This window comes from Mobula hypostoma, chromosome 4 (assembly GCF_963921235.1).
Source record: "Mobula hypostoma chromosome 4, sMobHyp1.1, whole genome shotgun sequence".
Taxonomy (NCBI): domain Eukaryota; kingdom Metazoa; phylum Chordata; class Chondrichthyes; order Myliobatiformes; family Myliobatidae; genus Mobula; species Mobula hypostoma.
The window spans coordinates 122,989,694-123,015,990 of NC_086100.1; the positions used below are offsets into that span (position 1 = coordinate 122,989,694).

Here is a 26,297-nt window from a genome sequence, read left to right on the forward strand (position 1 = left end):
GAATTGTGCACGGTCCCCTACTTGACAGATTACAGATATCATCACCGAAGTGGCCGTGCGCGCTGCTATTGCGCCGCCATCCTCTCCCCCCTCCCAGGAGGAATTTAATATGCTCTTGCAAGAGTCTTAAACTTGTGGATACTTAAGGGGATAAATACTGGCATTTCCTTGCATCCAGTTCTAACCTAACATTCACTTAAGGACGGGATGTGAAGGGAGCAGATGAGTGGTGATAAATGCTCACTGTTCAGTATGGAAATGTATATTTTCCAGCATGAGCCTTCTGATGTTTAAGCGATTAAAAGAGCATGGAAGTAAAGAAGTAAATCATAAAGATTAAAAAAAGATCTGAACGTGAAAAGCATTGAATTTAGGTAGGTTAAAAGAATGAAATTACACTGAAAGTGTTGTGCTGTTGAACGGATAAATACTGTACTTAGAATGTTCTTCTGGAACTATTTCAAAGTAGGAATTCATTTTCTCAGTTCAAATGGTTGAACACCTTTTTTTAAAACCACACCAACAGCAGTTTAGTAGATTAAAGGCTCAAGTTCAAGCAGCATAAGTGAGACATTCCGACTGTTAATGCCACAGTTACACTTTCATAGTATTGGACTATGGGAATGCTAACATCTTGAATACTCCAAAACACGCGATGGATTTTGGTCTACTGCAAATCCTAGGGCTTGCTCAAGAGACAGTTTTCATTGGCTTTCTTCCTGATGGATATCGATGGCACAAAAATTACTTCTTATAAACAAGTCTTCTTACATATTTCCACTTAGTTTTCTTTTGGTTGATAGTGCTCAGCACCTGGGCAATTCTTCAGCCAGATGAAAATATAGGTAAGCCGTAAAATGGTGAACAAATCAGATGCTGTATGTGTGCTATAAGGTATATTTTGGAATTGTCACCCACAGCAATGATGTGGTCAACCAAAGCAAATTCTCTCTCATAACTATGTAAATTATTCAGGCAATGTACTGTTACCATCAAATAAAACAATAATTGAAATGAGCGCCATAATGATTTTATTCCAGCAGCTGTAATTAACCCTGAAATTACGCAGGGATTCATCCATTTGAATCCTTAAGCAGTGAGGATAATTTTATTTCTCCAAAGTTGGGACTCAGGAGAATTATCTGAATCTTCATGGATCTCAGACATTTTCTCTCTTGCTATCAAAAATTTCAAAATACAACCTAGAATGCGAGTCATTGTTTTCAATATTGTAAAGAGGCTACATAGTCTAGACTTGACGTCTTTTCTAGTGTTTTGTAGGCCTGCTGGATATCCAGGCCTTGCAAAACCTGTCAAGACAAGTGTCTATCCGATGTTCCATGTAATCCACTTACATGGAACATCTGAGCACATTTTTAATACTGCTTCTGGTTTAGAAGCAGCAGTTTCTCTTTTTTCTCCAGTACATGTGAATATATTTCCCACAATTCCCAAAATCACCAACTCCTCCCCATTTCCTGAAATCATCAAATTCCATGATCACCAAAAGCTACTATCCCTATTGCTGCTCTAATTTATCTACTACATTAACTATCCATTAGGACACCAAAACCAACCCATACAATTCAGACCCCATAGCACCTCATGGATTACAGTTTATTCTGGTGTTTCCAACCTAATAGAAAGACAAGCTGGCTGACTTAAGGGAAAACAGTTTAAAATGTATCTTGTGCAGTTTTGTTCAACAGAATCCCTCACCCCCCCCCCCCCAAAGAGACTCTATTCTCTTTGCATTTTGTCAGCAGTGCTAAGGGCATCCGTCTTTTCTCATAAGCTGGGATGTAACTGCGCACATTTACTATTACTGACTCAATCAAATTTTCAGGATCAAGTGAAAACCCTTTCCCTCTTCTGGCATGTAGGAACACAGTATATTGTGGCTGATTGAGAACCAAGCGATACTGGGCACCCAGGGATGCCTAATTTCAGGAAACGAACATATCCTGGCACCCATTATTTCTTTTTAAAAACTATACTTTCTTCAAGTCCCCAGAATTTTCTCTGGAATTCTTCAGGAAATTCTCTTTCCTCTCAGCAATTTAGGTGACGTACAGTTCCTAACTATGAGAACTCTGGAGTGGAGTTCGAGCTTCTCCTATTCTGTCTTCTTAAGTTGGCCAGTGTCAGTGCTCTTTATGGAACTCCAGAGAGCCCTTGAATCAATGGTCTAAAGCAGTGTACTGTGCACATATACAGTCACCATATACGCGAGCACAATCTTACCGTTACAAATACTCTCCTCCACCAGAAAAACAAATTCAAGGCATCATGGCAGCACCCTTGATCTAAGTAGTGGCATCTCATTGACTATGTCATTGTCTGAGTTAGGGACCACCATGATGTGAATATCACAAGGGCCATGATTGGCACAGATGATAGCTGGACAGATCATCGCCTGATCAGTTCCACCATGTCCATCAGACTCATGAAAAAAAAGAGGGTTCAGAAGAAGCAGAAGAACCAATCTAGAGGTAATGCAGACATTATCCTGGCAATTACAGGAAAAATGGTATGAACAAAAGCAACCCTTGCACTTGGCTTTCATAGATTTAACAAAGGTATTTGATACAGTAGACTGCCAAGCTCTTTGGCGTATACGATCAATACATTTCTGCCATGACAAATACTAATACTGAGGCTACTTCATAATGGCATGTCAGCAACAGTATTCAGCAATAGTGGCACTGAATCAGGACCCGTCACTGTCAAAACAGGAGTCAAACAGGGCTGTATCATTGCACCCACCCTATTTGGTATCTTTATTGCTGTCATCCTTTACCTCATTGGCCAAGACCTGCCATAGGGAATCCTAATCTTGTATAGAATGGACAACAGGTCAGGTAGATCAAGGCCAAGAACAAAGTCAGCACCACCACCATCATGGAGCTTCAGTATGCAAGTTTCAATACCACCTCAGCACACTCTGAATAAGACCTCCAATGTATCATGAATACCCTTGCCAAGGCATGTAGGGCCCTGGGTCTTGTTTTCAATCCCTACCTTGACAGCGTTCTCTCCTCAAAAGTAGACATCGACTCAGAGATCAAACACCTCCTGAATAGTGTGAGTGGAGTCTATGCAAGATTAAGGATGTGAGTCTTTGAACACTGTGACCTGCAGGTCCAAACAAAATATTTGGTCTGTAGAGCAGTTGTCCTTCCTACATTATTGTATGAAACTGAATCATGGACCACCTACAGGCACCTGAAAACCCTGGAACAATACCCCCAAAGAGTCTTACAGAAGATTTTGAGGAACAGCTGGAAGGACAGATGCACTTATACCAGCATATTTGAGGAAGCCAACATGAACAACAGCACCACCATGATAAAGCAACACCAACTCCAGTGGATAGGTCACATCACTAGATGCCTAACTCATGTCTCCCCAAATAAATCCTTTACTCCCAGTTGAAGGAAGGTCAGCAAACACCTGGTGAGCAAAAGAAACACTTCGAAAATAACATCAAATTCAGCTTGAAAAAAATTGAACATTACATCTAAAATATGGGAATACATTGCACTCAACAGATACACCTGGAAGAAATCTGTTCAAGAGGGAGCTGCACAACATGAGTGCAACCTCCACTGTGCTACAGAAAGCAAGTGGCAGCTGCAAAAGGAGAGAATGAACAACCAAAGTACCCAGCCATTAATCACAGCCACCACTTATTCTTGCCCACACTGCATCAGAGCATGTAGATCCTGGATTGGCCTCTACAGCCACCGGAGGACCCACCAGGAGACAACACCTTAGGAGAACATCAGACTTAACTTGAGTGATCACACTACTACTAAACCAGTATGTAGTGGTTAATTGGGCCTTCATTAATCGGGGCAGCTGCTTATTTGGGACAACCCTTAAAGAACAAAAACTAATTAAGAAAATAGCTAGGATTCTCATAATCTACTTGGGACACTGTGTGGCTTAATTGGGGCAAGAGACTGTTGTTGAACATTTTGTAACGAGCTTCAGTTGTGTGTACTGTGTGGCCATTCGGCACTACACTGTGCTTACAAAGAAGTTTTTAAATAGCATCATTTGCATGTGCTTGTGTTATGTTATCCATTAAATGGCATAATATCTGGTAAAGAAGGTGCTGGCAAGACATGGTGATGCTTTACAGGCAGTAAACAAAACTACTAACTATTCTATTAATGAATTTTTTTCTGGACTATGACCTCTGCAATTCATAGCCTGTAAATTCACTTTAGGAGTTATGCTTTTGAATCGTCTGTACAAACCTGCCATTTTTTTTTGCAGTATCCTAAATTGGACTCGAATCTCTCGAATTGGACTCTTGAGAATGCAGGTACGCCCATAGCGGCCATTGCTGGAGTGGACTTAGGGTCAGATTGAAGTGGTGGGGCCCAAGTGCAAAAAATGAACCAATGTTTGGCTATTGCTGGAGCAAACTTGGGGCTGGATCGAAGTGGTAGAGCCTAGGCCTGAGAACAAAAAAAATGAACCAATGTTTGGCTAATTTAAGTGCTGAGCAGATTAAAAAGATCAAGGCATAAAGGATGAGGGCAAAGTAGTGTTTAGCTCACTACTCTGTGAAGTTTACTTGCCTCAACACTAAATTGATTCCATGGTTGTGAACTCACTTTCAGGGACTTTGTGGTTCATGTTCAGTGTGTTATCTGTTTATTTTTAAAATTGTTTACATGATTTATTTTTTTCATACATTGGGCAATGGACAGTTTTTATTGTGTTTTTTTAAAATGGGTTCTATTGTGTTCCTTTATTTTGTGGCTGCCTGCAAAAAGACGAACCTCAAGGTTGTATGTAGTGCTTTGAACTTTCATTTGGGCCAACAGATGCCAATTCAAAAGGCAGTGATTTCTGATAATTTTATTTTTTATTATGACTTTAAAAAATTTAAGACCTTTGTCAAGATGCCACAAAAAGATTTGATACGAGCCAAAAAAATTACCCTACTAGATCAAATTGAAAGTCATCAGTCATCGTCAGCTGGCAGAGATAACGAGTGTTGAAATCTACAAAACTCCCCGACTTGTTTCAAAAATTTTGTGCTGATGTTATTTACAAAGCTGATGAAACAGGCCTTTTTTAAAAATTGTGTCACAGATTTGAAGAATGCAATCATCAGAAAAAATTGTATCAAAACACCAAGGTGGGAAATATGAAGACAGAGAAAATGATGAAAATGGAACATCTGAACCTGAGCTAGTGACCACACAGGATGTCTAGGAAATGTACTGTTGGATTACAATACTACTTCATGCAAGAAGCCAATGAAGGCAATCCATTTGTTCATTTATAGGCAATCAAAAAACATGGCAACATACACTGAATGAATTCCTCCATCGATAACTATTAGGAACAAATACACAGTTTTATTGTACGGTAGTAATTTTGGTAGTGTTCTAATTTGTTCAGTATTTCATTTAAATGCATAATTTGTTACTCAGTTAAATAGTAGTTCATCTTTTTTTATACCTTTTTAAATATTTCCATAAAATTTTAGCTAATTGGGTCAGCCACTTAATTGGGCTGAAATGTACTGGAACCGAGGTGTCCCAATTAACTGGAATCCACTGTATCATTGCCTCAGCCACAGCTACCACTAGTTTAGCAGACTCTCATTTGAACTTACATTGGAAAACTATCATAATGGCTGAAATGCTTTAGAACCAATTGCTTCTTAAATATTTGAACTTATTCAGATACAGTATATAGTGATGTCCGTGGATCAACAATATTAATTTTTCAATAAGTGGGTTATCATTTGTAGAGAATGCAAATCATGTCCTTTGCCATAATTTTTTTATTCTTATAAACGAAGTTCATCAAAACTAGCTGCTTGTTTAAATATTGTAAAGCTTTCAAAATTGTTTCTTGCACTCACAAATTTAATTAATTTTTGATATTGCATGCCTTTTGAATCTGTGCGCACAGTGGATTTACATGACTCAGCCAATCAATTACGAAATCAATCAAACACATCACAGCCTAATGACTCGTGACAAGTGCCACAGTAACATGGACTGAGACTAGTCTCGACATTGGCATGTTATGATGCAGTGGAGCCAGCACACTAGGTTATGAAGAGCAGGTGGTGAAATGGTGAATTAGTGCTGGACACCTTTAGATGTAGCACTTAATGTCACAAAAAATTTGTCCTATGACCAAAGAGATATAGGGAAATATATGAAGTGTAATGATCATTAGTAAATTAAACATGTTTTAGTTAACCCTTTCATCCCCTCCATTCCCAACAAAAATAACAACAATAATAAATCAGCATCTGTAGATTTACAATGATTGGTTATAGGAACATTATCTATTGGGTAATATTGTTTTAATATTGGGTAACTGATTTATGGTAGTTGAATCAGTCAAGTTGTATTATTAATATGCAGGTCAGATCAAACTATTTAAAACACGAACTCCGTTTTTCTCTCCCTACAAATGATGTCTGATGTATAAATTATATCTGGCATATTTCAGATTTCTAACATCTGCACCATGTAGCTTTTGAATTTAATGACATTGTATTATTAACTTCAGTTTTATTTTCGTGTTTGAATTCTGTATACATGTTTTCACTTAGGACTTGGAAATAAGATGGTGTAATGTTTAGGGTGCAATATTTCTGTTATCCAGAATAGGGTGTGCTGTACTTCACAGGCGAAGGAAGTGGAGTTCATTTTGCATTGGGAATCAATAAAATTGTGTCAATAGTAATATGGCCTAACATGGAACGTCTTTAAAAGAATCTGGAACTTAGCATACTAGTTTGTTAGAAATGACAGAAGGCAGCTTAAATACCTTCTGAGGTTCAGTGTACTACAACTTAACAAAGAATGATTAGTGAGTGGTTTCACTGCTGGCTACACTCTGTTATTGGAGAAACTGTTATGGCCAAATGTACAGTATTAGCAACTGTGATACAGCAGACAAAGATGCCTATCAGCAAAGTGCCTAGTCCCAGGAAGTCTTCATAGAGTCCACTTCCTACCTGAACTTGTCTGATGAGCAATGGCTTTAAAGATACAGGTTCTAGAGTCTGTTATTATTCAATATCCTACATGCTGTTAAAAGATCTTCCACGTGCTCTCATGCCTAAGTTGCTCTCAGTGAAGGCCAAGTTCCAATTACATAGAACATAGAATAGTACAGCACAGTACGGGCCCGTCGGCCCACAATGTTGTGCCAACCCTCAAACACTGCCTCCCATATACCCCCTCCAACTTAAATTCCTCCATATACCTGTCTAGTAGTCTCTTAAACTTCACGAGTGTATCTGCCTCCACCACTGACTCAGGCGGTGCATTCCACGAACGAACCACTCTCTGAGTAAAAACCCTTCCTCTAATATCCCCCTTGAACTTCCCACCCCTTACCTTAAAGCCATGTCCTCCTGTATTGAGCAGTAGTGCCCTGGGGAAGAGGTGCTGGCTATCCACTCTATCTATTATTATCTTGTACACCTCTATCATGTCTCCTCTCATCCTCCTTCTCTCCAAAGAGTAAAGCTCCAGCTCCCTTAATCTCTGATCATAATCCATACTCTCTAAACCAGGCAGCATCCTGGTAAATCTCCTCTGTACCCTTTCCAATGCTTCCACATCCTTCCTATAGTGAGGCGACCAGAACTGGACACAGTACTCCAAGTGTGGCATAACCAGAGTTTTATAGAGCTGCATCATTACATCGTGACTCTTAAACTCTATCCCTCAACTTATGAAAGCTAACACCCCATAAGCTTTCTTAACTACCCTATCTACCTGTGAGGCAACTTTCAGGGACCTGTGGACATGTACCCCCAGATAACCTCTGCTCCTCCACACTATCAAGTATCCTGCCATTTACTTTGTACTCTGCCTTGGAGTTTGTCCTTCCAAAGTGTACCACCTCACACTTCTCTGGGTTGAACTCCATCTGCCACTTCTCAGCCCACTTCTGCATCCTATCAATGTCTCTCTGCAATCTTCGACAATCCTCTACACTACCTACAACACCACCAACCTTTGTGTTGTCTGCAAACTTGCCAACCCACCCTTCTACCCCCACATCCAGGTTGTTAATAAAAATCACGAAAAGTAGAGGTCCCAGAACAAATCCTTGTGGGACACCATTAGTCACAATCCTCCAATCTCAATGTACTCCCTCCACCACGACCTTCTGCCTTCTGCAGGCAAGCCAATTCTGAATCCACCTGGCCAAACTTCCCTGGATCCCATGCCTTCTGACTTCCTGAATAAGCCTACTGTGTGGAACCTTGTCAAATGCCTTACTAAAATCCATATAGATCACATCCACTGCACTACCCTCATCTATATGCCTGGTCACCTCCTCAAAGAACTCTATCAGGCTTGTTAGACATGATCTGCCCTTCACAAAGCCATGCTGACTGTCCCTGATCAGACCATGATTCTCTAAATGCCCAGAGATCCTATCTGTAAGAATCTTTTCCATCAGCTTTCCCACCACAGATGTAAGGCTCACTGGTCTATAATTACCTGGACTATCCCTACTACCTTTTTTGAACAAGGGGACGACATTCGCCTCCCGCCAATCCTCTGGTACCATTCCCGTAGACAACGAGGACATAAAGATCCTAACCAGAGGCTCAGCAATCTCTTCCCTCGCCTCGTGGAGCAGGCTGGGGAAAATTCCGTCAGGCCCCGGGGACTTATCTGTCCTAATGTATTTTAACAACTCCAACACCTCCTCTCCCTTAATATCAACATGCTCCAGAACATCAACCTCACTCATATTGTCCTTACCATCATCAAATTCCCTCTCATTGGTGAATACTGAAGAGAAGTGAGGACCTCATTCACTTAAACAGCCTCCAGGCACATCTTCCCACTTTTATCTCTAATCGGTCCTACTTTCATTCCTGTCATCCTTTCGTTCTTCACATAATTGAAGAATGCCTTGGGGTTTTCCTTTACCCTACTCGCCAAGGCCTTCTCATGCCCCCTTCTTGCTCTTCTTAGCTCCTTTCTTGCTTCCCTATATTCCTCAATAGACCCATCTGATCCTTGCTTCCTAAACCTCATGTATGCTGCCTTCTTCCACCTGATTAGATTTTCCACCTCACTTGTCACCCATGGTTCCTTCACCCTACCATTCTTTATCTTCCTCACCGGGACAAATTTATCCCTAACATCCTGCAAGAGATCTCTAAACATCGACCACATGTCCATAGTACATTTCCCTGCAAAAACATCATCCCAATTCACACCCGCAAGTTCTAGCCTTATAGCCTCATAATTTGCCCTTCCCCAATTAAAAATTTTCCTGTCCTCTCTGATTCTATCCTTTTCCATGATAATGCTAAAGGCCAGGGAGCGGTGGTCACTGTCCCCCAGGTGCTCACCCACTGAGAGATCTGTGACCTGACCCGATTCACTACCTAGTACTAGATCTAGTACGGTATTCCCCCGGTCGGCCTGTCCACAGGAATCCGTCCTGAACACACTTAACAAACTCTGCCCCATCTAAACCCTTGGAACTAATCAGGTGCCAATCAATATTAGGGAAGTTAAAGTCACCCATGATAACAACCCTGTTATTTTTGACTCTTAGTATCCTTCTGAACAACTGTAGATCTCTGCTATATCTCACAATTTTCTCTTCAGCACCGTATCAGAAATGTCACTCAAATACTGTAAAAACAGATTCCAGGTACTGTTAGGACTTCAGTGGTCTTGGAGTTGCAGATGTTTCAGATGACTAGACGTTACTTCTATTGATACCCAAGCACAGTATTTTATTTCACAGTAATATAACATTTTCCAGTCAATGCAGTGATTTTAAAGGAAGTGGGAATTATACAAGCACTCCAGGGCCTGGTTCTGGCTGCAAACCTACTCAACTAGCTAACCCCTGTTGTTCCAGGAGCCCTCTGTAGTGCCATTCACACAGTTGGCCCACAGTCTGGATCTTGGTTGTGCCTGTAATCCAGATTTCCAATTATGGCTACACACACTTCTTGCACTATTAATCTTTCATCTTACATTCTGTACAAACGAGTGAGCCAGATACAAGACTAATAGGACTTTGAATCATTCACATACCAGACTCTCGGTATTTTCCTACATTTTGGTTTCAGTTGGACTTTCTAGCTTGCCACGGGGATAGACAGCTATTTATTGTAGTGATGCCTGTACGGATTCCCATCGAAACAACTTTGATTCACTGCAGTTTGCCTACTGCCTAAACAGCTGTATGGTGGATACCACCTTCCTGATCCTACACTAATCTCTGAAGCACATGGATAGTAAAGACATCTGCATCAGACTACTGTTATAATTCTAAGCAAACTCATTACCAAACTCTGGACCCTGGAAGTCAACACTTCATTCTGCAACTGGATCTTTGACTTCCAGTAAGGATAGACAGCAACACCTCTGCTAAGGTTGTTCAAGACACTGATCCCTACAAGGTTGTGTCCTCAGCCCCCTCTCCTGCTCTCTGTACACTCATGGCTGCATGGTCTGATTCTGCTCTCTGTCTACAAGTTTGCAGAGGACACCACCTTAGTGGGCTGTATCTAAAATAATGATGAATCGGAGTACAGGAAGGAGATAGAAAGCTGAGCACATAACAGAAATTAACCTCCTCTCTATGGACTCTGTCTATTCTTCTTGCTGCCTCAGTATAATGAAAAACTCCACCACCCTTGACATTCTCTCTTCCCTCCTCGTCCACTGAGCAGAAGATACAAAAGCCTGAATGTAAGCACCACCAGTCTCAAGGACAGCTTCTCCCCTGCTCTTATAAGACTATCAATGGTTGCTTAGTACAGCAACATAGATTTTTGACTTCACAATCTACCTTATTATGATCTTGCACTTTGTTTTACCTGCACTGCACTTTCTCTAGAAGACCTGGCTGGTGGCGTAGTAGCATCAGTGCCAGCTCCCCTGCACGCTTTCCATCCATGCTGGGTTACGAGCTGGTGATCTCTTTGGAAACCCACCTGACAGAAGGCAATGGCAAACCACTGCTGTAACTTGCCTCGTACACGGTTCCCCACTACGTCAGAGAGGCGTGGAGGGAAATGTGTCCGCTAACCGGAGAAACTCTGGATGCGATGTACCTTTCCTTTATTGCACTTTATCTGCATTGTGATTGTGTTACCTTGTTCTAATTCAAATGCACTACGTAATGACCGATCCAATGAACAGTATACAAGACAAGCTAGGTATATGTGACAATACTAAACTAATTCCAATTACCCTGAAGTAGACAAACTAAAGCAAAGTTTGGGTACAATTATTGTGGGTATGGAGAAATAGAATCTGGAAGACTGATATAAACTTTACCCCTCTGACACCTCTTCACTTATCTTCTTTCTCTTCCAAATAACTTTATAATGTGAAAATCTCATTGAGAAGCCCTTTGGCACTTCAAAGTAAGGAAGATTAAAGTTTCAAATTAACCGTATACTTTGAATTCACAATTGATTCACCATTGGATGCACTTTAGTTATGAGACATCAGAATTTCCTTTGGTGGGAATCAGATTAAATTTACATGAAGCTCAACCATTTCTGTGGCCCCATACTGATCCTATAGGTAACTCTTAAGTCAAATTTACAGGATTTTTGGTGTGCTCTCGATATTTCAATCAGTAAAATTAAAATATTACAGGAGAACATATATCTTGTGATATTGATTTCACAGACCTGTTCTCAAGAGCCTCAAATCACTGATTCATTTTTTTCAGCCAAGTAGTACTACCAGCTCAATATTTTCCTTTAAGACTGTCCATCTCCATTTCTTATTCCCACTTGATCAGAAGGATATGTACATGAGTACTGAATGTTAATGCTTTTGACCTAATATTGTATGTTTTATAATAGACGAACTTCTAATTCTGGAAAGAAAACATTGTTAAAATATTGTTCTTTGCTTCATTGCTCACAACTATAAAATAAAGGCTTCCCATTGTCTGGAACAACTTTTAACAACACTGTTACAATATGGCATTCCTACTTTACAACACTAAATTTAAATATGAAAAAAGTTATATTGAAATCTGGATCAATACAAAAGATAAGCAGCACAAAAGTAAAAAGATTCATTCTGAAAATAACTGTCACTGTTGCTTTCTTAATGTTGCATAGGACTATGAATGCCAACCCATCAAGCTATATTTATCCACACAAATGACTGCAGAGTTTATTGATTAAACAAATATGTTCCTCCCTAGAGAACAACCTCTCCTCCACTGATGGTTCTTCAACCTGTAGATCTGGCACTCCAGAGAGCTAGCCCAGCTTATCTCTGGCTTGTCTCTTCAGGTCATTGCGTTTATTTCAAATACCCTCCACTGCCCTTGCAGTGGTGCGTACAAAACTGAGGTTTAAGAAATTGAATGATATTTTCATTGGGCTTGAAAGAGGATTTTAAAAAGCTTGAGCTTTATATCTGAAGAGAATTTATGATCCAATAACCTTCAAATTACTATGGTATTAGTATAAATATTAATATTTTGCTATTGTTGTTTTACAATTATAGCTGCCAAACAGTTTACTATATGATACAAATTCTGGCATTTATAATGAGATTATAACATAATATTGATTTCAGCACTAAATTTTAATTGCAACTTTAAATATCATAGTTGTAGAATTGTAGTGTCACTGGTATAGTTAAAGAGACCTCATGTGGTCCAAAATGAACGCTATTTCAGTTTGAGGGATAGAGATTTGCATTAATAAATGATTTCAATAAGTCCTGCACTGGGCTTCAGGCCAGCTGGGGCCAGCACTGCAACGTAAGTACCTACTCTTAAAACATGTGCAGAGGGAATTCTACATACATCTATGGTTCAGTTGTGTATATCAGTAACAGAAAAGGTTCCTTCATATGAGACAGTCTCAAAAAATTACTTATAACATTTCTACAAATATGCTAGGCTGCGTAAATGGTAAATGCTGCCTTCTGCTATCTAATATAAATTACACATTTGCTACATATGTTCTGATACTAATTCATTTTAACAATCTTCATTTCAAATTGTACATTTACATCCCACTTGAAAGGACTTCAAATCCTATAAATCAGACATACTGAGACATACATTAATGGTCAACAGCCATATATGGTTACCATTTTATGGCATTCTACCTCAATGGCATTTAAAATTTCATAGCCTCAAGGATGATTTCATTTTCAAATGAAAATTATCTGTGCAGATTTTTGTCAACCTTTTGAGATATGAGAGAAATAATCTTAATTTTTTATGTTAAATTTGGAGTAAAATGCATTGATATGCAATAAAAAAACATGGTGTGAATTGAGACATGTTTAGCATTTAATTCCAATCGTGTTTATCAAAGTAAAAGTCTGCAATCCAATTAGCAGCACTAAGGACAATTCAACTGGTAAATAATTGTTTCATGTGGCAAACAGAGCAAATAGTCTTGTGATCAGGTCATCTAATTAGACTGGTCTAACTGCTGACACAAATTTTAGATTTTTGAAGGGTCAAGATTACAAAGAATATTGTCATTTGCTATAGTCAAACTCAAATAACTGGACAAAGTTGACAATAGGTTCTCCAATTTTTACTCCTATTTTTGTGAATGGTTTATTGGATGGGGAGTAAGTGCATTCTGACATTCTTCAGAAATCAGTTATTGGGGTCATTGCTTTCTTTGATCTACATTGCTGAATAGACTTCATGGGCAAGCCACAACTTTAACATTTATGGATGACATAAAACATGGCTTTTTATTGTGGACTGAGAAATTGACAGAGATAAATTTTGGTAGGAAGAATGAGAAGAGACAAAATATAATAAAATACAGTACACTGTTCTAAAAGGGGTGCAAGGGCAAAAAGATATGGGGTAATTGAGAGTGGGAGGGCAGCTAGAGATAGTTAATAAAGCATACACAATTTTGGCTTTATCAATTAAGGTATAATGTATACAACTTGGGAAGATGTGCTGAAAATTTATATTACAGTGGTTATCAAATGGAGTACTGTGTACAGTTTCGGTTGCCTTTTTATAGGAATGATGTGAACGTATTAGACAGGGCCCCAAAAAATATATATATATATAAATGGCTCCTGTAATGAGGGATACCAGTTACAAGGATAGTTTAGAGAAGTTAGAACTGTGTACTTTAGGCGCTGAGTAGAGGTCTGATAAAAACATATAAAGTGATGAATGGTCTAGATAGAATGCAGTGGGAACCATTTGAAACGGTAGAGTGACCAAGGACTAAAAGTTACTGTTAATAAAATAAAGGGGAACACAGTTAGTAGTGACATGAGGAAAAACCTTTTATTATATAGTGTGACTGGAATCTGAAATACATTGCTTGCAAATGTAGTGGAGGCAGGTTACACTGTAGATTTCAAAGAGAAAATGGATAAATACATAGTGAAGGAAAATTCTCTGAATTATATAGAAGAGCTCCGGGGATGGAACTGGTGAATAGCGGTGGCATGAATTGATTAGCATTTTTGTGTTCTGTAAGTAGTTATGGCAGGCAGTAGGCATGGAATTAATGTCACCCTCCTGTAAGTAGCCATTCTATGATTTTGTAATGTACAACTTTGTCCAAGTACAGCTCTGTCCACATTTTAATTGTCTTCTAATTGCATGCCTCTTCCAAGCTGAGAGGTCCAGTATCATAATCCTACACAATTCTATTCAATAGATCATCAACAACAGTTACACAGGAAAGGTCTATAAACTTCTTGTTTTTTACTTTAGAGCGAGTTATATACTTCCGTTGAACCAGGAAACTCTTAGGTAAACCAGGCACTAAATCATTGAGGTAAGAATCCACAGGCTTGCTAAAGCTATTTACTTTAAGTGTTTATGATTACAAAATATAGGAGAAGCCAGAAAAGGAAATAAAGGAGCTAAGACAGGAACTTAACTGCCACATACTCTCATCTGAAAGTCAATCATCCAACAGGGAAAATCAAGGCAATCTTCTTGTCTTTCCTTTTATTTACCCAAACCCTCTTTGATCTAATTTTCAGATAGTCTTGAGAACGTTCAAGTTAAAGGCTAATAACATATTAAGGTATGTTAATATCTTAATATTACCACCATTCAGGGCCACAAACAGTCCTTCCAGGTGAGGTAACACTTCACATGTGGGTCTGTCAGGATCATCTACTGTATCTGGTGTTCTTAGTGCGGCATTCTCTACATTAGTGAGACCTAACATAGATTTTTCAACCACTTTGTCATGTACCTTTGCTCTGTCTGCATCAAGCCAACTATTTTAATACCACTGCCCATTCTCATGCCTACGTGTCAGTCCATGGCCTCTTTTACTGCCATGATGAGGCCACTCTTAGATTGGAGGAGCAACATCTCATATTCTGTCTGAGTAGCTGCTAACCTGAGCAAGAACACCAATTTTTCTAACTTCTGGTAATTTCTCCCCCTTCCCCTTCTCTCTTTTTCCACTCCAAACTTACCCCTTCTCATCTCCTCACCTGCTTATCACCTCCCACTGATGTCCCTTCTCCTTCCCTTTCTCCTGTAGTCCAACTCTCTGCTCTTATCAGATTATTTCTTCTTCAGCCTTTTACCTTTTTGACCTATCACCTCCCAACTTCTCACTCCACCCCACCCCACACACCTTTGTATTCTGGCTTCTTCACCTGTCCTTTCCAGTCCCAATGAAGGAACTTAGCCCAAATCGTTGATTGTTTATTACTTTCCATTGATACTGTCTGACCTGTTGAGTTCCTCCAGCATTTTGTATGTATTACTCTGAAGTTCCACCATCTGCAGAATCTCTTATGTTTAACATATTAAGATCAGGTTTGTATTTTGTTTGTATAAGCCTATTTGCAAAGTTTCATGAGGAACCTAACTAATCATCCTGAAAGGATATCCCCTGGGTAAGTGTGGAACATTCAGCTAAATCTGATAGTGCATGAATGCAAACCCTGGCGGCAAAAAGATACCAAATCATGCTGTCAGCCTTTTAATGCTCCTTGCAGCACATTTAATTGTTATGTAAGAATTGCAGATCTATAAATAATTCTGTTTCAAAATATAGCTTACTTGGTTAAGTAGTAACTACTTGCTTAAGGTTTGCCTGTATCAGAGAGCCACTTTTAATCAGCATTACATTTGTTTTGCTGATCCCAGTCTTGACCCTCTCATCCCAGCCATACCTCTATATATTAACAATGTTGTGAGGGCAGCTGGAGAATGTGCTCCAACAGTCCCTGAAACTTTGGCTTAAGATAGGGACCCAATATGTTTGAAGGACAGGAGAAGATAGAGGTGCAACACAGCTGTTATCTGTCAAGTAGGATGCTGTGCACAATCCTGATTTGATGGAGGCAGACGTGAGAGCACGGAGGAACATCTGGTGAAACTTCTGAAATGCCTGTTTCGCTGCCGCTGCTACTGTGCGATCCAGAATCTCCGGAGGGGAAGGCCCCAAGTCCTCGGCTTTGCTTGATGCTCGGCGGCCGGGGTGGGGTCGAAGCGCTTGGCAGAGGATGGTGCTCGATTCTCTGTATCGAAGGGCTGGTTGGAGGCTCGAAGTTTTCGGATGGACTCAGAGTTGGCTGCAGTCGGGTGCTTCCAGGGTGCTGCATCGGCAAGTTTGCGGCACTGGAGGTTCATGGCAGGGAGAGTTTCTCCCTTCTACCGTCTGCGTGAGATGATGGGCTATCGGGACTTTGAGACTTTTTTTTACCGTGCCCATGGTCTGCTCTTTATCAAATTACAGTATTGCTTTGTACTGTTGTAACTACATGTTATAATTATGTGGTTTTTGTCAGTTTTAGTCTTGGTCTGTCCTGTGTTTCTGCAATATCATACTGGAGGAACATTGTATCATTTCTTAATGCATGCATTTCTAAATGACAATAAACGAGGACTGAGTGCCTTCATAATCTAATCTAAATATATCCAACTAAATTCCTGGCTATGCTGGTGTACTCCTGCTGAATTTGCAAGAAGAAATTTAAGATTAGGAAGATAGCTCTGTTCTTAACTTTTTTCAATTCTAATCAGGAAACAACAGCTTCAGGTTGTTAGGAACACTGCTAGAAATACTGTTGTAGCATTGGCAGTAAAGAAATCAAGAAAGAGGATGTGTTACTAATTGTAATAGATTCAGAACATTTGCCACAAGGAACAGCAATTTACAATAGGATTGAGGCAATGGACTTTACTTCCAATGTTAGCGTCTGAGATAGAAACCATTTCAACATTCAAAATTAGTTTGGAAAAGTAGATTGACATAAAGGGTTTGAAAGAAAAGGGGAAGTGGATTGAAAAATGTGATTGTAAGTAATTGTCTGTTTAATGAATACACTCGAGCACTGAATACTTGAGTTGAAGAGCTTCTTTTGCATTTTAGGAGTATATCTTTCTTTCTAATAAAACCTGATTTCTCTCTCTTCTCTGATGTTTCTCACCCATTCCCTGCATTATCCTCCATAACCACCAAGGAGAAAATGAAGAAACTGGGTACAAGGGTGCAAGTTCTCTTTCGAGTACAGTGCTCTAGTCTGGGTGTTTGCTTTACTTTTATCATACAGTTATGTCAGTGGCAATAAACCACACACTAATGGCAATACATTACTGCACTTACTGTAGTTCTCGGCTACCAAACCTAAAGGTAGGAATTCCCAAAATTATGTAACATTTGTGTTTTTATGGTATCCTTAGCATTATTGAGGGATGTGTTGAAGGGGTAAGTGGTTGATAATTACACTTCTCAAGCTACAAGTTCACATCTAGCCCAACCTGTAGCCAATTTGGTTTGTTTTCTGAATTCATAGGGTTATAATTCAACAGCTCATGGGCTAGAGTTTTTACATTTTCATGGAGGTATTCAGAGCTTAACAAGATTAAATGAAGAAATTCTTGCTGTCGCTACTTCACAGTAAAGGCTCTAAGCAAGTTTAGTTGCTTGCCATTGGGAATTTTTTGTTTCCTTAAATTGTTCAGTCATCCCACTAGGGTTTGGTCTGACAACAAACACAGGTTTAATACTTTACCTAATGCCAGCCAGAAGGTGATTCTAACTGCAAGGTTTTGCAGATGTTCCTATCCAATAATCTATTCATAATTGATGAAACAGAGAGGTCAGATGTAATGGTTGCTTCTATTTCAGCAACAAATAAATGATTATTGACAAAACAAGCTAGTGCACTGCTGAACGTAAGCATACATGAAACCAGCAGCCACAGATGTGCTGTAATGGAAGGAGGTGTACAGCACATCAAATGGAGAATTTTGGGCATCTGTATTGTTTAGGAATGGAAGCCTGTGATGACATGGAGGAAATGGGAGTCATAGGGAACATGAAAGATGCAAGGTGTATAACTGCCAAGGAGAAAATGAAGGAACTGCTAAAAGCAAGTGACTGGTGAGTGCAAGTGCAGAAAATATCCAGAGTTCTCTTTTGAAAATAGTGCTCTGGTCTGGGTGTCTGTTTTACTTTTATCTTACAGTTATGTCAATGGCAATATACTTTGCTGTCAAATTGAAATATCCTCTCAAGACCTCAAAATCATAGTATATGCATCTACATACTTCAGCACCAACCAGTACCTAAACCAGAACTAAACCTCCATTGGTGCACTGCACATTAGGAAATACCTTTATTCTCACACATCAGAAAGTTTTTTTTAATGCTGCATAGAATTATACATGAAAAATCACATTATTTTGAGCACATTACATTCTAAAATTAAATTCATAAGACATCTTCTATGACTGAAAAACATTCAAATCTTATGTACTTGGCAGGTTATTTTTTTTTAAAATGCAGGGATTAAAGTCTTACATATTATTAATTTATTCTGTTTTTTTTTCATTTGTAATTTTGACAATGAATTAATCAATGCTTCAAAATGAATCAAATCATGAAAGAGCATTTCTTAAAACTGGGAGTACGTTCAGATACTGGACCAAAAGAATTGTTATCAGATTCACAATAAAGAGAGTCCTACCAAATACCTTTTCAATTCTTGAAAATCTTCAAGCATATCTCATATAAAACATGATACCTCATCTTTGCAATGGCAATTTCTGACATTATAACAAAGAATAGAAACAAGTAGTACCATATTTTTTCTATTATATAAATAATCACAATTACAGAATTAAGCTCAAGAGGTAAGCAGGTGCCACATCTATGCTTCAAAAAAATTGTTACTTTCTCATTTTATTTACATTTAATTTCACTGGAGTAATTTGCACTCTCTGATTAAATCAAACATGTAGAGTTTTGAATGTTTCTCTTATTCAGCTAGGTTTTGGTGAATTAAAAAAAACTTGTAATTTCATTGAACAAAATGCCATACTTTTCATTAAAAGTTCTTTTTGTGAATGTTGTATTAAAGCAATTATTGTAAGATCACTGAATTATTGGGCTACCCAACAAATGCTTTAATCTAAATTGTAGAAATGAGTTAATTGCTGAATCGTGCAATGCAATTCACAATATCCTAAGTTATGTTTAAAAATATGGAAATTTTATGCTGAAGTTCAGCATAGATAAGTAACAAGTATAATCTTATATTTTTATATTATTAAATAGTTGTGAGATATTTTCTGTCATATTTTGTTGGACAAATGTAAGTGTTAGAAAGGGAAATATTGGGTTAGTCACAGATACCATGATCCAGGTAAATTGCTCTAATTCAGTTAAATAATGGATTCAATAGCATAGGCATATATTTCAGAAATTACTGTATCTGTCAATGCTTTTGTTTACACATCAAATGATGACTCAGATCATAAAAATATTGCACTAATTTTTAAAAATCACAAAATAAATTATATATTATTTTAAACAAACTATATACAATGATACTGTGAACATTCTATTTAGTAGCAAATATCTTCAATAAGCATTCTTCCTCGATATTCAATTGTAGCTATGTTTCTGTACTTGAATGGGAAAACACTAATGAGGTAACAGTGGGAGGAAATGGTTGTCTTTTACAACAGCTGTTGCTGTTAGATCTTGACTGTAGCCTTCCGTAGAAAGACAGCCTGAGGTGGGCACATTACAACAGGATAACGGAGATGAAACTCTGATGGAAAAGCAGGGAAACAACCACAGAGACCCCAGGAGTCTTGAGCTGCATGGCAGGACCTCTTTAGCATGTCTCTGAGGCTTGGCCTGGCAATGAACAGCATATTACCACAAGGCAAAGTAGAAAGCTAGCAAGCTCAGTATAATGATAAGCAGATGTCCTAAGGGAGGAGGGAACTATGATCTAAAGCCTCTATACATCTGAGCTCCACTCAGAAGGAGAGATGATTAATATAATAAAATATAAATGTAAATTATACACAATGGTTCTTAAAAATAAAACATTTGCTTTTTTTCTTTGTTGACATTATTGGATTCTACGGTATATTCTATGTTAAGTATTCATTGGCAACATTGTACAATGCAAACATAAAAGACCAATAAAATTACAGTATGCAAATAATAAATAATGCTGCAAAGTTAAATCTAGGAACTATTAGGTAATTAAAATATTAAATATTGTGTTACTTAAGATGAACTTTGCTTGCATGTGGGCAATGTTGCTTATTCTTTCACTAACAAAATAAAGCATAGATAGTTTCTGTTTGCTAAATTTCCAAAAATTTTGATATTAGCAATATAGCAAAATGAAGTTTGATCTATTGTAATATTTACCAGGGACACTTCCTTGATACATACACAGAAAAAGCACAAGTTATTTTGATATAATTGAACACTTAAATATATTGTTCATCGATAAACAGTAAAAATTGTATCTCGCTACTTCTGTCTGTTTTTCTCTGTGCTCAAACTTTCCTGCTTCCCCTATTTTTTGCAGTTTTATTCTGTGTGTAAACACTTTTGCATTTATTTTCCTGCATTCCATAGACTTTGTTTTCCCCAGATTTCCCGTGCGGTCTCCATTCTCTTCTGTTTATCTCTCACATTTCTCCACATTTCTTAGACACGTATGTGTCTTTAAAAAGTTATCCAATTTGTACTAATTTTAAAGACAGGCACAAAGAGAAATCACAATCAAGAATTACCAAGATGTATAGGGTTCTCAACCCATAATTAGCTAGAATAATAGCCAATGGAGAAGGAGAATTCAGAAACCATCAAAAAACTGCTCTAATAAATCTCAGTGGCAGAAAACGGAAAGTGGGGTTGCTACTTCGGCTAGGAGAGAACTGGGAATTATAGATACCTGAAAGAAAGTACTATATCCTAGGTAGTCACTGTCCACTTCTTTTCTTCCTTTGCAGCATAGTTTGCCTTATCCTTGTAAGAATCTATATTTCTTTTGGAGTTCCACCCTGGTTTTATAACACACTTGCTCTGTTTACTCTGCTTAACAGATTTTTCTTCAATTCTTTTGTACATTAACAAGATCTCTGATAAAAACATTACTGTAAATACACAAAATCCAATAAAAAGAGCTATGGAAGCTATAAAGATAAACTGCAATACAAAATGAAATAAAAAAAGTAGAATCAACAGCCCTCTCAACAACATACCAACTTAACTTTTACATTAGTTTTCATTTTAACTATCAGAATACTAATGTGATACATCATCAAAAAATGAACTATGTACTTGTACTAAACAATTATGGATATATTTTGGCCTGGAAATTTGTGCAAGGAGCATCACTGTTTACTTTTCAGCACCACACAGATGGATATCAGTTATTTTCAAAGTGAAAAGCAGCTGCAATGATTTTGGATCAATTCACCTCTTTCCAGAAATGCTAGAAATTAAGTCCATTTTTAAAGTTAATAGGAATAAGGCACACCATGTTAACTAAAACTCCTTCTTAAAGTGTTTACAGGACAGCAAATATATTCATGTTTTCATTGCCAGTTCATTGCTCAAAAATGTAATGTACTGAACAAAGGTTGAATGTTCAGAGCCAAAGATCAAATACCAACGTAGTACTTACAGCTATTGCTGTGTCTGGTTCTCCAGTACTAAGATAACCTAAAGCCACTCGATATAAGGCTGCTAGTTCCATCTTTCTATCGCCCCCTGGTGGAAAGAAATGCAAGTGTTTCCAATTTTATTTAGTTGTCTCAAAACTCAAAATCTAAATTTGCTTGAGTTACGAACCAAATATATTGAACTAGAAGTTTATTCATAATACCTGATCTTCTTTATACATTATGAGGATGAAGTTAAAAGGATTTATGTTAAATTCATAGTCATAATAACACAAGAGATAGAAGCAGAAATGCTAATATCACATCTCATTACTTGTTCCATTGTTCAATAGGATCATGGCTTATCTGATTTTGCCTCATCCACATTTCCACATCTGTTTTCACAAGTCTTGACTCCTCTATATTCCAAAAATCTATTGAACTTCAAATATGTTCATTGCTTCACTCTCCACAGCTCTTCAAGTAAACAATTCCAAAGATTTATTGACAAGAAGTTACTCTTAAAAGGGTGCAACACACACAAAATGCTGGAAGAACTCAGCAGGCCAGATAGCATCTGTGGAAAAAGGCAAGGAATAGACATTTCGGACTGAGACCCTTCTTCAGGACTGGAAAAAAAGATGAGAAGTTAGAACAAGAAGGAAAGAGGAAGAAGTACAAGGTGGTAGGTGGTGGGTGAAACTGGGAGTGGGAGAGGGGTGAAGTAAAGAGCTGGGAAGTCAATTGGTGAAAGAGGTAAAGGGCTGGGGAAGGGGGGGAATCTGACAGGAGAGTGTAGAAGACCATGGAAGAAAAGGAAGAGGAGGAGCACCAGAGGGAGGTGATGGGCAGATAAGGAGATAAGGTGAGAGAGGGAAACAGGATTAGGGGAATGCTGAAGGGGGGCATTATCAGAAGTTCGAGAAATTGATGTTCACGCCATCAGGTTGAAGGCTACCCAAACGGAATACAAGGTGTTGCTCCTCCATCCTGAGTGTGGTCTCTTTGCAGCAGTAGAGGAGCCATAGACTGATTTTTCAGAATGAGAATGGGAAGTAGAATTGAAATGGGTGGTCATCAGGAGATTCCACATTTTCTGCTGGACAGAGTGTAGTTGCTCTGTGAAGCAGTTTCCCAATCTACATTACATCTCATCGATATACAGAGTCAACACTGGGAGCACCAGATACCGTAGATGACCCCAACAGACTAACAGGTGAAGTGTCGCCTCAGCTGGAAGGACTGTTTGGGCCTTGAATGGTAGTGAGGAAGGAGGTATAGGGGTAGGTATGGCACTTGTTCCACTTGCAAGGATAAGTATCAGGAGGGAGATCAGTGGGGAGAGAGGAATGGAGAAGGGAATTACGAAGGGAGCGATCCCTGTGGAATGTAGAAAGCAGGGAGGAGGGAAAGATGTGCTTGGTGGTGGGATCCTATTGGAGATGGTGGAAATTACAGAGAATTATGTGCTGGATGCGAAGGTAATGAGGTGGTAGGTGAGGACAAGAGGAACCCTATCTTAGGTGGCGTAGTGGGAAGATGGGGTCAGGGCAGATGTGCACAAAATGGAAGAGATACAATTGAGGGCAGCATGAATGGTGGAGGAAGGGAAGCCCCCTTCTTTGAAGGAGGATCTCTTACTAGTTCTGGAATGAAAAGCCTCATCCTAAGAGCAGATGCAGCTGAGACGGAGGATCTCTTAAATGGGTGGTCACTTATTCTGAACTGCTTAGTTTAGTCACAAGTAACCAGCATTTCATAGTTCCTTTTTCACAGGCCCTTACCAATTTAAAGAGTTACTGACCCCCTTTCTATTGCATTGATGTTTGATGACTGTAGATGACCATGGGAATAAAGTTCAAACAGCATACAGTCATTTGCAAATTGCTTCAATCATGATTCAGCTGGGTTTTGTGCAAGACAGAAGAGAGGTGGGGTGGGTAGGAGTGGCTAGAAACATTAAAAACATTTGAGACTCAAACATGCAGCTCTTATCTGCTCCAACAGAAGTTAGTGGAAGGACTGGAATGGTTGTGACACTAGTAGTAATTTGGAAACTTCCATCTGGAGTTCCTGCACTAACTTCTTGTAATCACAATAAACAGTGTATCATTTTTTCTTTTGTCAATATTGTTTCCAAGGTGAACTTTGACATCTAACTCTCTCCTCTCTCCTCAGAATATTCCGTTGCCTGTTTCTTGACAGCAGTTGCAGCTCATCATTCAAAATTACACTGAGTTCTATCAGCTGACATTGCTTCCTACATGTAGGAAGCAATACAGGACTTCACGCATCTCACTGTGATTAATGAAGAAATCAGGAAATATGCCATGTTTCTGTTTTCAGAATAATAACTTAAAATCCAGTAACACTCTCAGGTCAGCACTCACCACTTGACTGTTTTATGGACCATCTCAAGGTAATGAACAAGTTCAATTTTTATGGATATCCACAGTATGATTTTGTCCACAAGGTGGAAAATACACAAAATTCACTTGATGTGGGAACCATACCTCCACAGCTTTGCAAGTTATGGCATCAGAAACACACAAGGCCAATAAGAAAGAATAATCATTAAAAGTGAAGAGAGAAAAGAAACTAGTTCTGCCAATCATAGGACAAACACATGTCCATACTTTGGACTTTTGAATTTAATAATATGGCAGCTCATTCATATGTAGGCGCATTCAAAAGTTGGCTGTTTAGGAACTCCCTGTCCAACTACCATGTAATGTTTTAAAAAGTTATTTTCTTCCTAATGTAACCTTATTTATTAGTATTTTAAATATGACATCAATGGATCTGGGGTTGAGAGGGAAAACAGCTTTAAGTTCCTTGGCATCCACATCACCAAGGGCCTCACGTGGTTTGTACACACCAGCTGTGTGCTGAAAAAGGCACAACATCACCTCTTTCACATAAGTCAGTTGAGGATGTTCGGTATAGGCCCACAAATCCTAAGAACTTCCTACAGGGGCACAACTGGGAGCATCCTGACTGGCCGCATCACTGCCTGGCATGGGAACTGTACCTCCCTCAATCGCATGATTCTGTAGAGTGATGCGGATAGCCCAGTGCATCTGTAGTTGTGAACTTCCCATGATTCAGGACATTTACAAAGACGGGTGTGAGAAAAGGGCCTGAAGGATCATTGGGGACCTGAGTCACCCCAACCACAATCTATTCCAGTTGCTACCATCCGGGAAACAGTACCGCAGCATAAAAGCCAGGACCAACAGGCTCCGGGACAGCTTCTTCCACCAGGCCTGCAGACTGATTAACTTAGGCTGTTCTGAGTGTATTTCTATATTACTTTGATTGTCCTATTTATTATAAATGATTATAAATTATATAGGAAGTGAACAAGATAAAGAATGGTAGGGTGAAGGAACCATGGGTGACAAGTGAGGTGGAAAATCTAGTCAGGTGGAAGAAGGCAGCATACATGAGGTTTAGGAAGCAAGGATCAGGTGGGTCTATTGAGGAATATAGGGTGGCAAGAAAGGAGCTTAAGAAGGAGCTGAGAAGAGCAAGAAGGGGGCATGAGAAGGCCTTGGTGAGTAGGGTAAAGGAAAACCGCAAGGCATTCGTCAATCATGTGAAGAACAAAAGGATGACAGGAGTGAACGTAGGACCGATTAGAGATAAAGGTGGGAAGATGTGCCTGGAGGCTGTGGAAGTGAGCGAGGTCCTCAATGAATACTTCTCTTCGGTATTCACCAACGAGAGGGAACTTGATGACGGTGAGGACAATATGAGTGAGGTTGGTGTTCTGCAGCATGTAGATATCAAGGGAGAGGAGGTGTTGGAGTTGTTAAAATACATTAGGACGGATAAGTCCCCGGGGCCTGATGGAATATTTCCCAGGCTGCTCCACAAGGCAAGGGAGGAGATTGCTGAGCCTCTGGCCAGGATCTTTATGTCCTCGTCCACAGGAATGGTACCAGAGGATTGGAGGGAGGCGAATGTTGTCCCCTTGTGCAAAAAAGGTAATAGGGATAGTCTGGGTAATTATAGACCAGTGAGCCTTACGTCTGTGGTGGGAAAGCTGTTGGAAAAGATTCTTAGAGATAGGATCTATGGGCATTTAGAGAATCATGGTCTGATCAGGGGCAGTCAGCATGGCTTTGTGAAGGGCAGATCGTGTCTAACAAGCCTGATAGAGTTCTTTGAGGAGGTGACCAGGCATATAGATGAGGGTAGTGCAGTAGATGTGATCTACATGGATTTTAGTAAGGGATTTTAGTAAGGCATTTGACAAGGTTCCACACGGTAGGCTTATTCAGAAAGTCAGAAGGCATAGAATCCAGGGAAGTTTGGGCAGGTGGATTCAGAATTGGCTTGCCTGCAGAAGGCAGAGGGTCATGGTGGAGGGATGT

The 26,297-nt window shown here is 39.1% G+C and overlaps 1 protein-coding gene across 6 annotated transcripts in view; it reads right to left on the reverse strand.

The window, feature by feature from the left end:
* Positions 1-26,297, reverse strand: part of ttc29 (tetratricopeptide repeat domain 29) — a 374,025-nt gene that overhangs the window by 178,018 nt on the left and 169,710 nt on the right. For all 6 annotated transcript variants that reach the window (XM_063045042.1, XM_063045046.1, XM_063045041.1 and 3 more), the window contains exon 7: positions 21,942-22,027. In XM_063045042.1, the coding sequence (XP_062901112.1) occupies positions 21,942-22,027 (86 nt within the window). The remainder of the gene's footprint in view (positions 1-21,941; positions 22,028-26,297) is intronic.